Below are 13604 nucleotides of genomic sequence, written 5' to 3'. Positions count from 1 at the left end.
GTAAAATGCAGCTCATTAGTTTGGATTTGATCTAAAAACAATGTTTAAACAAATTATTAGTGATTATAAACCAGTTAATATTCTCAATAATTCTATTAAATCCGGAAAATGAAAAATGTTGAAAACAAGTAATGAATGGGAGATAACCTTGGTTGTTGTGGTTTTAGGTGTAACACCACTAATTCAGGCCCGGCCAGAAAGCACATACCAGAAAGTAGTACATATTTAACACAAAATAGTTCCTACGCATGGACATAACTTTCAATATATTTAGAATATTTTATTAATTTTGGTATCAAATGAAAGCTGCATGACTGGTGATCATTGCAGAACAATTTTTGACTGATAAATTTGAATAAAAAAAAATGGCATGAAATTTAAAAAGGAGGGTACATTTTGCCTTTTTGTCAGATCGGAAGTACCTGTTTTGGTACATCCGAAGTTCCGGGAACCAGTTCTTTCTTATATGCAATGTAAGGTATGTTGATTTTTTCAGTACAGGATACCAGAAGGTGTTGCTTTAACATGGAAGGATTGTCACTTTATTTGAACTTAAGATAAAAGAGCTGTGACCACTCGAAATTGAGAATTTTAACATAGAAAGCAATGGGGCCATTAATTAGTGGTGTGCTTCCTATTACAAGAGAATCACCAGAAATCCAATTTTTAGAAGTTGTACCTATTCCAATGAAAATAAGTCCAATTTGATGTTAGTAATCATGTTTAATCATCTTTTTTTGGTCAACCGTTCTGCTTATGGGAAATTTAAGCTCTTAAATTGGCATACTCAAGTATGTTAGCCTTTTATGGTCATACAGCATGCATGCAGTTAAGACTTGACTCCAAGTTCTTATTTTTGCATTTTTTCTGATTGAAATCAATAAAACAAGTATTTTATGACTTGTATATGGAACAAAATAGCTCTTGGTCAAAATAATCTTATGATTTTTCAAGTTTTTTTGTTTTTCTTATGGTAGCCTTTTACAATCAAGGCAAATGGTACATACTCATATAAGAATTCTAAAATCTCACTGTACATGCAATTTTGAACCAGTTTAGCAAGTTATCTAGCTGAGGGATATATAAATTGCTCTTATTAATCTATGTTTTACCTCAGAATTATGGTATATACAAAAAAAAAAAACCTTTTCCAGTTTCAAGAAAAAAGGGGGGATAATTTCTCATTTATGTCTTAAGTTTAAACTGATATATTTTTATTTAATGAAGAACCTCTGATAAAAATATGACTATTAGTAAGCACATAGCTTTCCTAATAGAAATTAATAAATAAAACAATAATATTGAGAATAAAAAAGGTATATTGGCCAATGGTAATATCCATATGCAGTTTTCTTTGAATAACCCATATGTTACTACCAGTCCAATTTGAGCTTAAAATTAATAAAATAGTATTTGGACTAAAGCTTTATATGTTTTTTATTGCTTGAAATAGATCATAGAATGAAATAAAGTAATGCTCAAGTCAATATAGCAAGTTTGGTTCTGTTATAGGTGTAACACCACTAATTCAGGCCCGGCCAGAAAGCACATACCAGAAAGTAGTACATATTTAACACAAAATAGTTCCTACGCATGGACATAACTTTCAATATATTTAGAATATTTTATTAATTTTGGTATCAAATGAAAGCTGCATGACTGGTGATCATTGCAGAACAATTTTTGACTGATAAATTTGAATAATAAAAAAATAGCATGAAATTTAAAAAGGAGGGTACATTTTGCCTTTTTGTCAGATCGGAAGTACCTGTTTTGGTACATCCGAAGTTCCAGGAACCAGTTCTTTCTTATATGCAATGTAAGGTATGTTGATTTTTTCAGTACAGGACACCAGAAGGTGTTGCTTTGACATGCAATGATTGTCACTTTATTTGAACTTAAGATAAAAGAGCTGTGACCACTCGAAATTGAGGAATTTAACATAGAAACCAATGGGGCCATTATGGTGACTTGAAAAACACCAGTATCACTCAGATTACAATTCTACCTTGACAGGTAAGTTTGTATTTAGCCTATAAAATACTTATTTAGCCTTGAGAATTGAAAGGTTAGTTTATCCCATTCATACAATAGAAGTTGATAAATTTGGCTTCATGCCATTTACCTTGTCCAAAATTAAGGTCACTTTATTGTTATTGTGATATTGTTTAAAGTACAAAAGAACCCTATAATTTCTTACCAATACTTAAAACTTTGTGCATCTTGATTTAATTGTTAAAAATCTGTTAATGTTGAATTTTGGGGTTATTTTCGGCCTTTTTATTGAATATTTCTTTACAAGGTCGTTTTTTTTTCAGTTATAAAAAAAACTATCTGCTTGACTGTTATAGAAATAGACAATGCTTGCAGGTTATCTTATAACACTGTCTTGTTTTGTGTTTACACCAAATCTGACAGATTATTATTTAGTTGCAAAATATTTTAAATGAGATCTGAAATTTTTCTATTTTTATATGTGCATTGAAGGTTAAAATAATCATAATGTGAACAAGAATGAAGGAAACATCTTGGTCCCAAAAAAGCCATCATCAACCAGGATATATAATTAAAAATATTAATTTATTATACTAATATCAGTTGAAATCTCAAGCCGCTGTTTTGCATGTTAACAATGTTGGTCATGTCCCAACAGAAAACCAATAAATATGACAGTACAATGTACTCTTAGCACACACACATAAGGTCACTGTGAAATAGACATCTAGGGCAAGAAACAGTCAGTTATACCAAATCAGTTTGACTAGATGTCTAGTTTAAAACCAGTTTGACTAGATGTGTCCCAAATTTTGACAATTTAAATGACATGAGGACCTGCAAGGTTTTTTTTAATATCTGTATTCTTTAAATTTTAGGGCATTTTTCTTTTAATAGCCTTAAAAATAACTCTCATTCTGTAAAATTATCATGTAAATGATTTTACTATTTTAGTCTTTCTGTTCATGCTGTTACAAGATTATTTATCAATTCTGTACATTGATCAGTATATTATCAGTATTGCATTACAGTTACCTAAGTTACCTTTTTATTTTGCACAGTTATTCTTTATACTTTTGCACCGCTTTAAATTAATCTCTATTCTTTATTTTGTTGTTAATTTTCTCTATTCTCTATTTTTTGTTGCTATTACATGTATTCTCTATTCTGTAAACCCCATTCTGACCCTCATAGGTAAACTTCTATTGTATGAATGGGATAAACTGACCTTTCAATTCTCAAGGCTAAATAAGTATTTTATAGGCTAAATACAAACTTACCTGTCAAGGTAGAATTGTAATCTGACTGATACCGGTGTTTCTCAAGTCACCATAATTAGTGGTGTACTTCCTTTACATACATTATCTCCCTTGTATATCATTTATTAATAATAACTAGAAAAAATATTCCAAGTAACAATAACAAAATAACTTTTTATTTATTTAGAGCTATAAAATTGAGAATGGAAATGGGGAATGTGTTAAAGAGACAACAACCCGACCATAGAAAAAAACAACAGCAGAAAGTCACCAATAGGTCTTCAATGTAGCGAGAAATTCCCGCACCCGGAGGTGTCCTTCAGCTGGCCCCTAAACAAATATATACTAGTTCAGTGATAATGAACGCCATACTAATTTCCAAATTGTACACAAGAAACTTAAATTAAAATAATACAAGACTAACAAAGGCCAGAGGCTCCCGACTTGGGACAGGCGCAAAAATGCGGCGGGGTTAAACATGTTTGTGAGATCTCAAACCTCCCCCTATACCTCTAGCCAATGTAGAAAAGTAAACGCATAACAATACGCACATTAAAATTCAGTTCAAGAGAAGTTCGAGTCTGATGTCAGAAGATGTAACCAAAGAAAATAAACAAAATGACAATAATACATAAATAACAACAGTTAACTGACATGCCAGCTCCAGACTTCAATTACACTGACTGAAAGATTATGATTTCATCATATGAACATCAGGCACAATCCTTCCAATAGTTTATTTTTATAATCATAGTTTGTTGTTGCTAATGCAAAAACCAGCACATTTTAGTTAAGTTCATAATATGAAGATCAAATCATATATCAAAATCTCATGTATTTCATTTTAAAACAAAAAAAACCATGTATTTGATATTGTATAAAAAATGTAATTAGCCTGTAATAGTTTGACTACACTGTCACCAAGAATACTGTACAGTACATAACACATGAATTCAAAACATTATTTCACTTTTACAGAGGAGAAACATAATCATACCTAATATTTGATGCTAAAGAAAAATTTAATCAGTTCCCTTCCTTGACTTTGACCTGAAAAGTTTTTAAACTATGATACCTATATCTTGTTACTTTAACATTTGGTTGCGTTTTGTGGTTTAAGTTGAAAAAAGAGGCAGTATAATATTCACACTGTGTTCGTTGTTTTACACTGCCTTCTATAATGTGTTTAAGTTGACATTGAAAAAGTCAAATAAGAAAAAGGAAAGTCGCTAAACAAATGGCAAAATGAAAAAATTTAACACAGACGTCAAACGAATGGAATTGTTTCTGTAGGATCAATTTTGAGCTAGAATGCATTAAGGATAAATTATTAGCACACAACATTTTTAAATATCTGTGCATAGTACACTTCAATTACATAACATTCAAGTTTTAAAGCTTTATTATGTCGAGATTACTACTTCCATATTAATTATTTTTAGGACGTGAAATTGATGCAATAGCCAGAAGACCATTATGGGATGTAGGTTTAGAATACAGACATGGCACAGGACATGGTATAGGGTCATATCTCAGTGTACATGAAGGTAGGTTTAGAATACAGACATGGCACAGGACATGGTATAGGGTCATATCTCAGTGTACATGAAGGTAGGTTTAGAATACAGACATGGCACAGGACATGGTATAAGGTCATATCTCAGTGTACATGAAGGTAGGTTTAGAATACAGGCATGGCACAGGACATGGTATAAGGTCATATCTCAGTGTACATGAAGGTAGGTTTAGAATACAGACATGGCACAGGAAATGGTATAAGGTCATATCTCGGTGTACATGAAGGTAGGTTTAGGATACAGACATGGCACAGGAAATGGTATAAGGTCATATCTCGGTGTACATGAAGGTAGGTTTAGAATACAGACATGGCACAGGACATGGTATAGGGTCATATCTCAGTGTACATGAAGGTAGGTTTAGAATACAGACATGGCACAGGACATGGTATAGGGTCATATCTCAGTGTACATGAAGGTAGGTTTAGAATACAGACATGGCACAGGACATGGTATAGGGTCATATCTCAGTGTACATGAAGGTAGGTTTAGAATACAGACATGGCACAGGACATGGTATAGGGTCATATCTCAGTGTACATGAAGGTAGAATATATATCTAACAAAAATGATCAAAAAATATTAAGTTTTAACCAGTTCCAGATTGTATGATGAAAATTGATTATCCATATATAAATGAGATGAATAAGATGAATGGAAAAATGGATTGAAAAACAATAAAAAGATGAATTTAAAAAATATGCTTCTTTATGCAATGCTTGAGCATGCATTAAACATTAAGGAATTTAAGATAAGGTGGAGAAAAAGAACTGAGACTTTAAGAACTATTTTTTTTTCATTTGCCACTAAACACATAGAAAACTCTATTTACTAGATTTCCAATGATAATGTTGTACCGGTATATTATTTTATTATTAAACAGGTCCAGGAAGAATTTCATTATCTCATGCCAGTTTTGATAGTGATGAGAAGCTGGATGAGTTCATGTTTTTCTCTGATGGTAAGTCCGAATGTCTTATATAGATATAGGAAAATGTGGTATGAGTGCCAATAAGACAACTCTCCATGCAAGTCGTAATTTGTAAAAAGAATACCAATATAGGTGAAAGTATAGCCTTCAACAGAGAGCCTTTGAACACACCTAAACAGCAAGGTTTAAAGGGCTCCCAAAATGACTAGTGAAAAAAACAATGGTTTAATTTATATACAAAATGAGAAACACTTATGAACCACTTCAACTAACAGCTACCACTGAATAACAGTCTCCTGGCTTTGGACAGATGCATAAAAATGCAGCAAGTTTAAACGTTTTAACAGGCGCTAACCTTCACCATAACCTGAGATAGGAGTGTAACATTACAACATAAATAAGTTTGTTTGAAAAATGTTTTACAATAATTTACACCATAAAAGACAAATTTGAGATAATAAGTTTAACATATACAAAAAAATGTATTCATTTTCAATAAAATTGAGAATGGAAATGGGGAATGTGTCAAAGAGACGACAACCCGACCATAGAAAAAAACATATATAATTTTATAAAAACAATATTGGTAGGTTGGCATATATATGCAACATGTTAGAAATTAATGTAATGTTGAAATATATACATTATTGTCGAGCCTGCAACTTTTGTTGCAGAAAGCTCGACATAGGGATAGTGATCCAGCGGCGGCGGCGGCGGTGTTAGCTAACTTCTTAAAAGCTTTATATTTTAGAAGGTGGAAGACCTGGATGCTTCATACTTTGTACATAGATGCCTCATGTTACGAAGTTTCTGTCAGTCACATGTCCAATGTCCTTGACCTCATTTTCATGGTTCAGTGACCACTTGAAAAAAAAGTTCAAATTTTTTGTAATGTTGAATTCTCTCTTATTATAAGTAATAGGATAACTATATTTGATATGTGCGTACCTTGCAAGGTCCTCATGTCTGTCAGACAGTTTTCACTTGACCTCGATCTCATTTCATGGATCAGTGAACAAGGTTAAGTTTTGGTGGTCAAGTCCATATCTCAGATACTATAAGCAATAGGGCTAGTATATTCGGTGTATGGAAGGACTGTAAGGTGTACATGTCCAACTGGCAGGTGTCATCTGACCTTGACCTCATTTTCATGGTTCAGTGGTTATAGTTAAATTTTTGTGTTTTGGTCTGTTTTTCTCATACTATATGCAATAGGTCTACTATATTTGTTGTATGGAATAATTGTAAGGTGTACATGTCTAGCGGGCAGATGTCATGTGACCTTGACCTCATTTTCATGGTTCAATGGTCAATGTTAAGTTTTTGAGTTTTGGTCTTTTTATTTAATACTATATGCTATAGGTCAACTATATTTGGTGTATGGAAATATTTTATGATCTTTATGTCAGTCGTGCAAGTTTTATTTGACCGTGACCTCATTTTCACGGTTCATTGCACTGTGTTAAGTTTTTGTGTTTTGGTCTATTTTTCTTAAACTATAAGTAATAGGTCAACTATATATGTTGTATAGAAGCATTGCTAGCTGTACATGTCTGCCTGGCATGGTTCATCTGACCTTGACCTCATTTTCAAGGTTCATTGGTCTTTGTTTAGTTATCTTGGTTAATGTTAAGTTTATGTGACAGTTGTTATAAAGCTTAACTTTATACTTAGGACTATCAACATAATATCAATGATTAGTATAGAAGGCGAGACATTTCAGCGTGTGCACTCTTGTATTATTTATATTTAGAGCCTGGTTATTATGAAGCTGGACAATTTGGTATCAGATTAGAAAATATTGTCATGGTAACAGAGGCAGAAACTACAGTAAGGTTATGTAATACATATATTTATTTGTCCATAGAGGTGTTTTACTATGAAAATCATTTGTCAAAATAATATTTTAGAAGTTATATGAGGTAATCAAAAACCAGGTCTAGGGAGATTTTGTATGCTCAACAATTAAACAATTAAAAAGATGCAGGCTTGGAAATCTCACAAAATATTTCTATAAAATAAATTCAAACTGCCTACAAGATATCAGACCTTTTTTTCATTTACAGTAAAATCCTTGTGAGCTTATTTTCTGTTTGTCCATCCATAGGTTGAAACAACTGGTTTTAAGATGATACCTTTTGTTTGAAATATGTGAAGAAAAAGATATCTTCATGACTTTCATTCAAAAACCATGAAATAACCAATGGAATTCTGTATATCACTGCTCTGGAGAAATCTTTTATAAAATATTACAGCTATATATGGATTAAAATTTTGTCATAATCTAAGTTACTAGATGAAATTTCTTATGATATCACGTTTTAAAAATTAGCCATTTTATTGAGCATGCATGTGTTGGGATGTTATCTGCACAAACATTTAGCTATATAGGATTAGACGTTATATTGCATTTATTTATTTGTTCAACAGATTTTTTTGGTTACATTTGAGTGAATTTAATATTTTGATTGCAGGTTAACAGTGATGAAGTTTAATTTGAGCACTTTTAGAATCTGTCAGATATCTATATGTTTGTCAAAACTAAGAGTTTTTGCTATGTTGAATGAACTTAATATTGTTACCACATTTCTTAAATTCTACTTTTAAATACAGAGTGACTTGAAATCTAGACTGCAACTTGACAGTCAGATGACATATAAAGCATTTGCACTTTTGGAATTCTTTAGACCTCATATTTTCTCATTTATTTACAGTGCTATACCAACACCCAACTCCTCTGAAAAAACAGACATGTAAAATAAAACATGTTCCAGATTACCAGACTTTGTTCATGTACAAAATGTGGTTGGTTTAAATCAATTTAATGAGCACCCAAACATGTTTTTGTGCCATAGAAAAGCCCTATTTCAGGATAATTTAGATGAACAGTAATTTTATTATGCAACTTTATGTTTTCAGTACAACTTTATGAACAGTACCTTCCTGACATTTGAAACAGTAACTCTGGTACCCTATGAACCAAACTTGATTGATTATGATTTGTTGAGTCCAGAACAGGTATGTATTTATGCCCCATTTATGGGCATTATGTTTTCTTGTCTGTGCATTCCTCCATCGGTCAGTTCATTTGCTTTTCATCCGTCTGTCCTGCTTCAGGTTAAAGTTTTTGGTCGAGGTAGTTTTTTTTATGAAGTTGAAGTCCAATCAACTTAAAACTTAGTAAACATGTTCCCCATGATATGATCTTGCTAATTTTTATGCCAATTAGAGATTCTATCCCATTTTCACGGTCCACTGAACACAGAAAATGACAGTGCTGATGGGGCATCCATGTACTTGGGACACATTCTTGTTTATGTCTGATGGGAACAGTGTTATCAATTTAAATCAAAGCTGATGATACCAAATACAGAAAGCCACCCAACATGACTAAATATCTGAGTGCATGAACACTTATGTTAGGACACACCTTGCTCTGTATTTATGACCCATTTATGGGCATTATGTTTTCTGGTCTTTGTGTCGTTCGTTCTTCCGTTTGTCTGTCCCGCTTCAGATTAAAGTTTTCGCTGCAGTATTAAGTTTTTGGTAGAGGTAATTTTCGATGAAGTTGAAGTCCAATCATCTTGAAACTTAGGAAACATGTTCCCTATAATACGATCTTTCTAATTTTAATGCCAAATTAGAGGTTTTTTTTCCATTTTCATGGTTCACTGATAAAGAAAATGATAGTGCGGATGGGGCATCCATACACTTGGGACACATTCTTGTAAGGAGGGGAATTAGTAACAAGGAGAAAGATTCCAACCAAAATGTCATTTATTAAAAGCAATCAAATTTATTTACAACAGGGGAGATAATCTTACAAAGGGTAACATTTATATGCCCCTGATTTAACCCCTCTGATAAAAAGCCACCCTACAAAAAATATGGCATTCAAAAAGCAAAAGCAAAGGACATGTTTTACTTAAAGCTAATTATGAGGCCATGCCGTCCTAACATATCTGTTATCTGATTGGTAGGTTAAATATACAGATTAAACAATTATGCAATATACTTTTAGTTTAAATTGACTTTGCAATTCAAATAGTTGTCTACATAGACCTGAATAATTTTTTTAGGAAAGAATGCAATGCAATTTTAAATTTTGTTTTGACCTCAATATGTTTTAAGTAGAATGTAGATTAATATATTCATGATAAGATGTTAGAATTATTGAATAATATGCCCAAATTACATAGCGAAATTTATGAGGTCATTACCACAGAATGTATTATATATGAGCCAGATAAGCAACATTTGGTGGGTGTTAGCTAGCCTCTAGTCAAAGAATAGATTAGAGATAAAACGAAATGGTCTTCAAGGAAGTCAGAGATCTTTAATTTATTGTTGGTCATTTTGATATTTACTGCAAAATTGTTTAAGGATGAGTTTCATTGGACAAATGTTTTCAAGATAAAATTTCAAGATTGTGCATGATGTCAAAATAAATGTTTCCTTTTCTTTTAATATCAATAACAGATAAAATTGTCCTCAACATATGTGAAAGTGCATCTGTGAGTTTAATAAAAGAATGACTGGCTAAGTTTTCTTACAAATAGTTTGTTTGGTGTCTTTAATAAAAATAAATAAGATCTACTCGTTAAAATTACTAGAAAACACTTATGATATTCGTAAGAGAAGCTGATCAAGATTTTGTTGTACATGTATTATATTTAGATAACAATAGAAAATGTTAGAACTGCAGTAATTCAAAATTAGTGGCATTGTCCTGAATAACCTGGTCGTACTTTCCTGCTGACTGCTAATCTAGTATATACCTGTATTCAGTTATTGCTGCGGGTGCTTATTTGACAAACTACAGAGCAATCAGATAGGAAATGATGTAGAATAAATTGAATAACAATCAAAACTTTGAATGAATTAGGTAAAATATTTGTGACCGAATTAACGCATTAAAAGAGCATTATTGATTTATGAAATTTTATATATGTAACTACTGGTAAGGATCTGTGGAATTGTTTTTTATTTGCTAGGTCAAAATTTTAAATAAGTCTTAATGTTAACAATTTTTATTTAAACTGAGCTTAATTAGTCCATGTAGTATATATTTGACATTAGCACAGAGAAGAACAGATGTTTAGCAATTTATTTTGACAAAGAGGGGGTTTGATAAGCAGCTATTTTTCATGAATTTTATATAACTAAAACATGTTTATCATAGTGTGTTTGTTTCAATGTTATGGTTTCTGTCAAGCCTGCGACATTTGTCACAGAAAGTTTGATAAAGGAATAGTGATTCGGCTGTACATGTCTGCCTGGCATGGTTCATCTGCCCTTACCTCATTTTCATGGTTCATTGGTCAATGTTTAGTTTTCTTGTTCTTTAGTTAATGTTAAGGTTATGTGACAGTTGTAATAAAGCTTTATATTTAGGGCTATTATCATAATATCAATGATTAGTAAAGAAGGCGAGACATTTTAGTGTGTGCACTCTTGTTTTAGTAATCACATACTGAATAAAAATGTTTGAAATTTCTCAATTAGCTGTCTTGTACATTATGACTTTTAAAATAATGATAAAATCTCAAATTTAGGAGGCAAAACACTTTTATTTTCAACCACATAATAAATATTGAAAAACATTTTATAGGATTACTAGTCCAAGAATTTAAAGTTTGAAAATTATTCAGCCAGTGACCAAACAACACATTTATTTATGAATATGCATAATGTATGCCTTAACTAAATGTTTGGTTGGTCACAAGTTGAATAATTGTTCTGCTTTTTGTGTTCTTGGAGAAGTTAATATTTGACCATTGAATTTTTGATAGAAATAAAGTAAAAATTATCAGTGTTTATTTAATTAACTGGGAAATCTTGGTATTTTATTGCAATTTATGTAATAATAGATTTTATCATTATTAATTTCATTTCTATTGAACCTTACCTCGAAATACCAAAATGATTAGTCCTAGGCACCTTAGGTCACAGATGTCACATGGTAAAGATGGTAATCAGTAGAATGTTTACAAACATTACTACTATTACCCTCAAGTTAAAGATTTGTTCTGATTAGGATCATCCATGTTTTTCAGATTAAATGGATAAATACGTACCATTCAAAAGTACAGAAAGAGATAGGTCCTTTGGTCAGCAGTGATCCAGTTGCATCCGAATGGTTAAGTTCTAGAACACAGATAGTGATGGGACGTACCAACATGGGAGATAATCTTCATACAAACTTAGTCTTCCTCGTATTGTGTGCTATACTGACAACTTTATTGTAAAATAATCCAAAATATATTTATGTGTAAATTCCTACTTGTACAAATTTTATATTTATAATCTTTTTTATTTGTTTCTATACATTTTGATTTTGTTGAATTGTTTATGAATTTACGATTCTGGTAGATCTTGAAACTCAATATCATATCATTCAGATGGATCTTTGGTTGAAAAATGCATCATGGGAATTGAAATAATAGTGTTTTAATACTCTGCCTTGAATTCTGTCACAATTTTGTACTAATAGAAACATATTAAGCATCAAAATATGAACAACAAAATACCTTGTAGATTATTGAATCGTTATTATTTGATTCATGGGTTTCAAATCCTTTTATATAAATGTGATCCTCAAATTTAAGTATTCAACCGAATACAAATTCGTAATAAGTATATATGCAGATTGTGTGACCAAATCAAGTATCTACAAGGTTTTTCCTCATTCCACAAGGTACCAAGTCAAGAAAATTCAAAGTGAACACTCTGCTCAGCAAATTCTTGATTAATTATATTATATTTTAGGTAATATTGATCAAGATGGATGTTTTTCTTTCCTATGCACTTCATTTATAATATATCCATATGTTTTATACATTGTAAAAATAACATCATTGTTAAATACACCTGTACATTCAAAAGTATTTTATGTTATATAAATAAAATAATTTTCTTTATTTTCTTACTTTATTTTTGTTATGCTCTGTTTATGGACATTATGTTTTTCGGTCTGTGCATCTGTCCCATGATTGTTTTTCATTGCATCTTTCTCAGGAACTACATTACAAGGATTTGGTTTCAGGGTTTATATGAGTCAGTTATACCCTGTGATTTGTTTTCAGATTCGTGGCTCAACAATTTCCTGTTTACAGAACACTTACATCATTTGACACATGACAATTAAGTTGAAAATTTTTCGTCACATTTTTCTCAGAAACTACATTATACGGTTTTCTGAAATTTGGTTGCAGGGTTTATAAAAGTCAGCTAAACTGTGTGCTGCATTTTCAGATTCATCATTCAACAACTTGCTGTTTACTGAACACTTACATCATTGTTCACATGACATCCAAGTTGAAAATTTTTCTCTGGAACTACATTAAAAGGATTGCTGAAAGTTTGTTTCAGGGTTTATATAAGTCAGCTATACTGTGCGATGTGTTCATAAATTTATCACCCAACAACTTCTTGTTAAGGGAGTTCGCTTCTCAGTTTAAAAATAATTAACTTTTCAAAAGACTAGTTTATATTGATAGGGGATTAATAAATGAATCAAAAGAGCAAAAAAAAAAAATATCGAGGTCACTGCGCTTGTTTTCGAGATATTAGCCATTGAAATTTTGGCGGGAAGTTGTTCTCTCTTGGCTTTTCAAAGCTTTATCATCAATTTGACAAGTTTAAGTTCTCAAAAATATTTAAAAAAAAAAAAAATTTAACAAGACTTTTATGAATGGCTTATCATTATACATGTAAAAGATTTATAAAAAGAAAGAAGGGGGTCAATGGGCAAATTTTTTAAGGCATTCAAATGGATTAAACTAGAGGATTCCAAAAATCTGATGAAAAATCCAAAACATGACAAGTGAACATCCTTAA

At 31.4% G+C, this 13604-nt stretch overlaps 1 protein-coding gene across 4 annotated transcripts in view; it reads left to right on the top strand.

The window, feature by feature from the left end:
* The window catches only part of LOC143048320 (xaa-Pro aminopeptidase 1-like), a 47885-nt gene extending 35200 nt beyond the window's left edge, over nucleotides 1-12685 (top strand). For all 4 annotated transcript variants that reach the window (XM_076221943.1, XM_076221946.1, XM_076221944.1 and 1 more), the window contains exons 18-22: nucleotides 4697-4801; nucleotides 5715-5792; nucleotides 7516-7592; nucleotides 8682-8780; nucleotides 11822-12685. In XM_076221943.1, coding sequence (XP_076078058.1) covers nucleotides 4697-4801; nucleotides 5715-5792; nucleotides 7516-7592; nucleotides 8682-8780; nucleotides 11822-12013 — 551 coding nt within the window. In that variant the 3' untranslated portion in view covers nucleotides 12014-12685. The remainder of the gene's footprint in view (nucleotides 1-4696; nucleotides 4802-5714; nucleotides 5793-7515; nucleotides 7593-8681; nucleotides 8781-11821) is intronic.
* Nucleotides 12686-13604: the final 919 nt, after the last annotated feature.

The sequence above is a fragment of the Mytilus galloprovincialis genome, chromosome 10 (assembly GCF_965363235.1).
Source record: "Mytilus galloprovincialis chromosome 10, xbMytGall1.hap1.1, whole genome shotgun sequence".
NCBI classification, from domain to species: domain Eukaryota; kingdom Metazoa; phylum Mollusca; class Bivalvia; order Mytilida; family Mytilidae; genus Mytilus; species Mytilus galloprovincialis.
The sequence above is the reverse complement of the archived record's forward strand: the minus strand, read 5'-3'. Positions and strand labels throughout refer to the sequence as shown.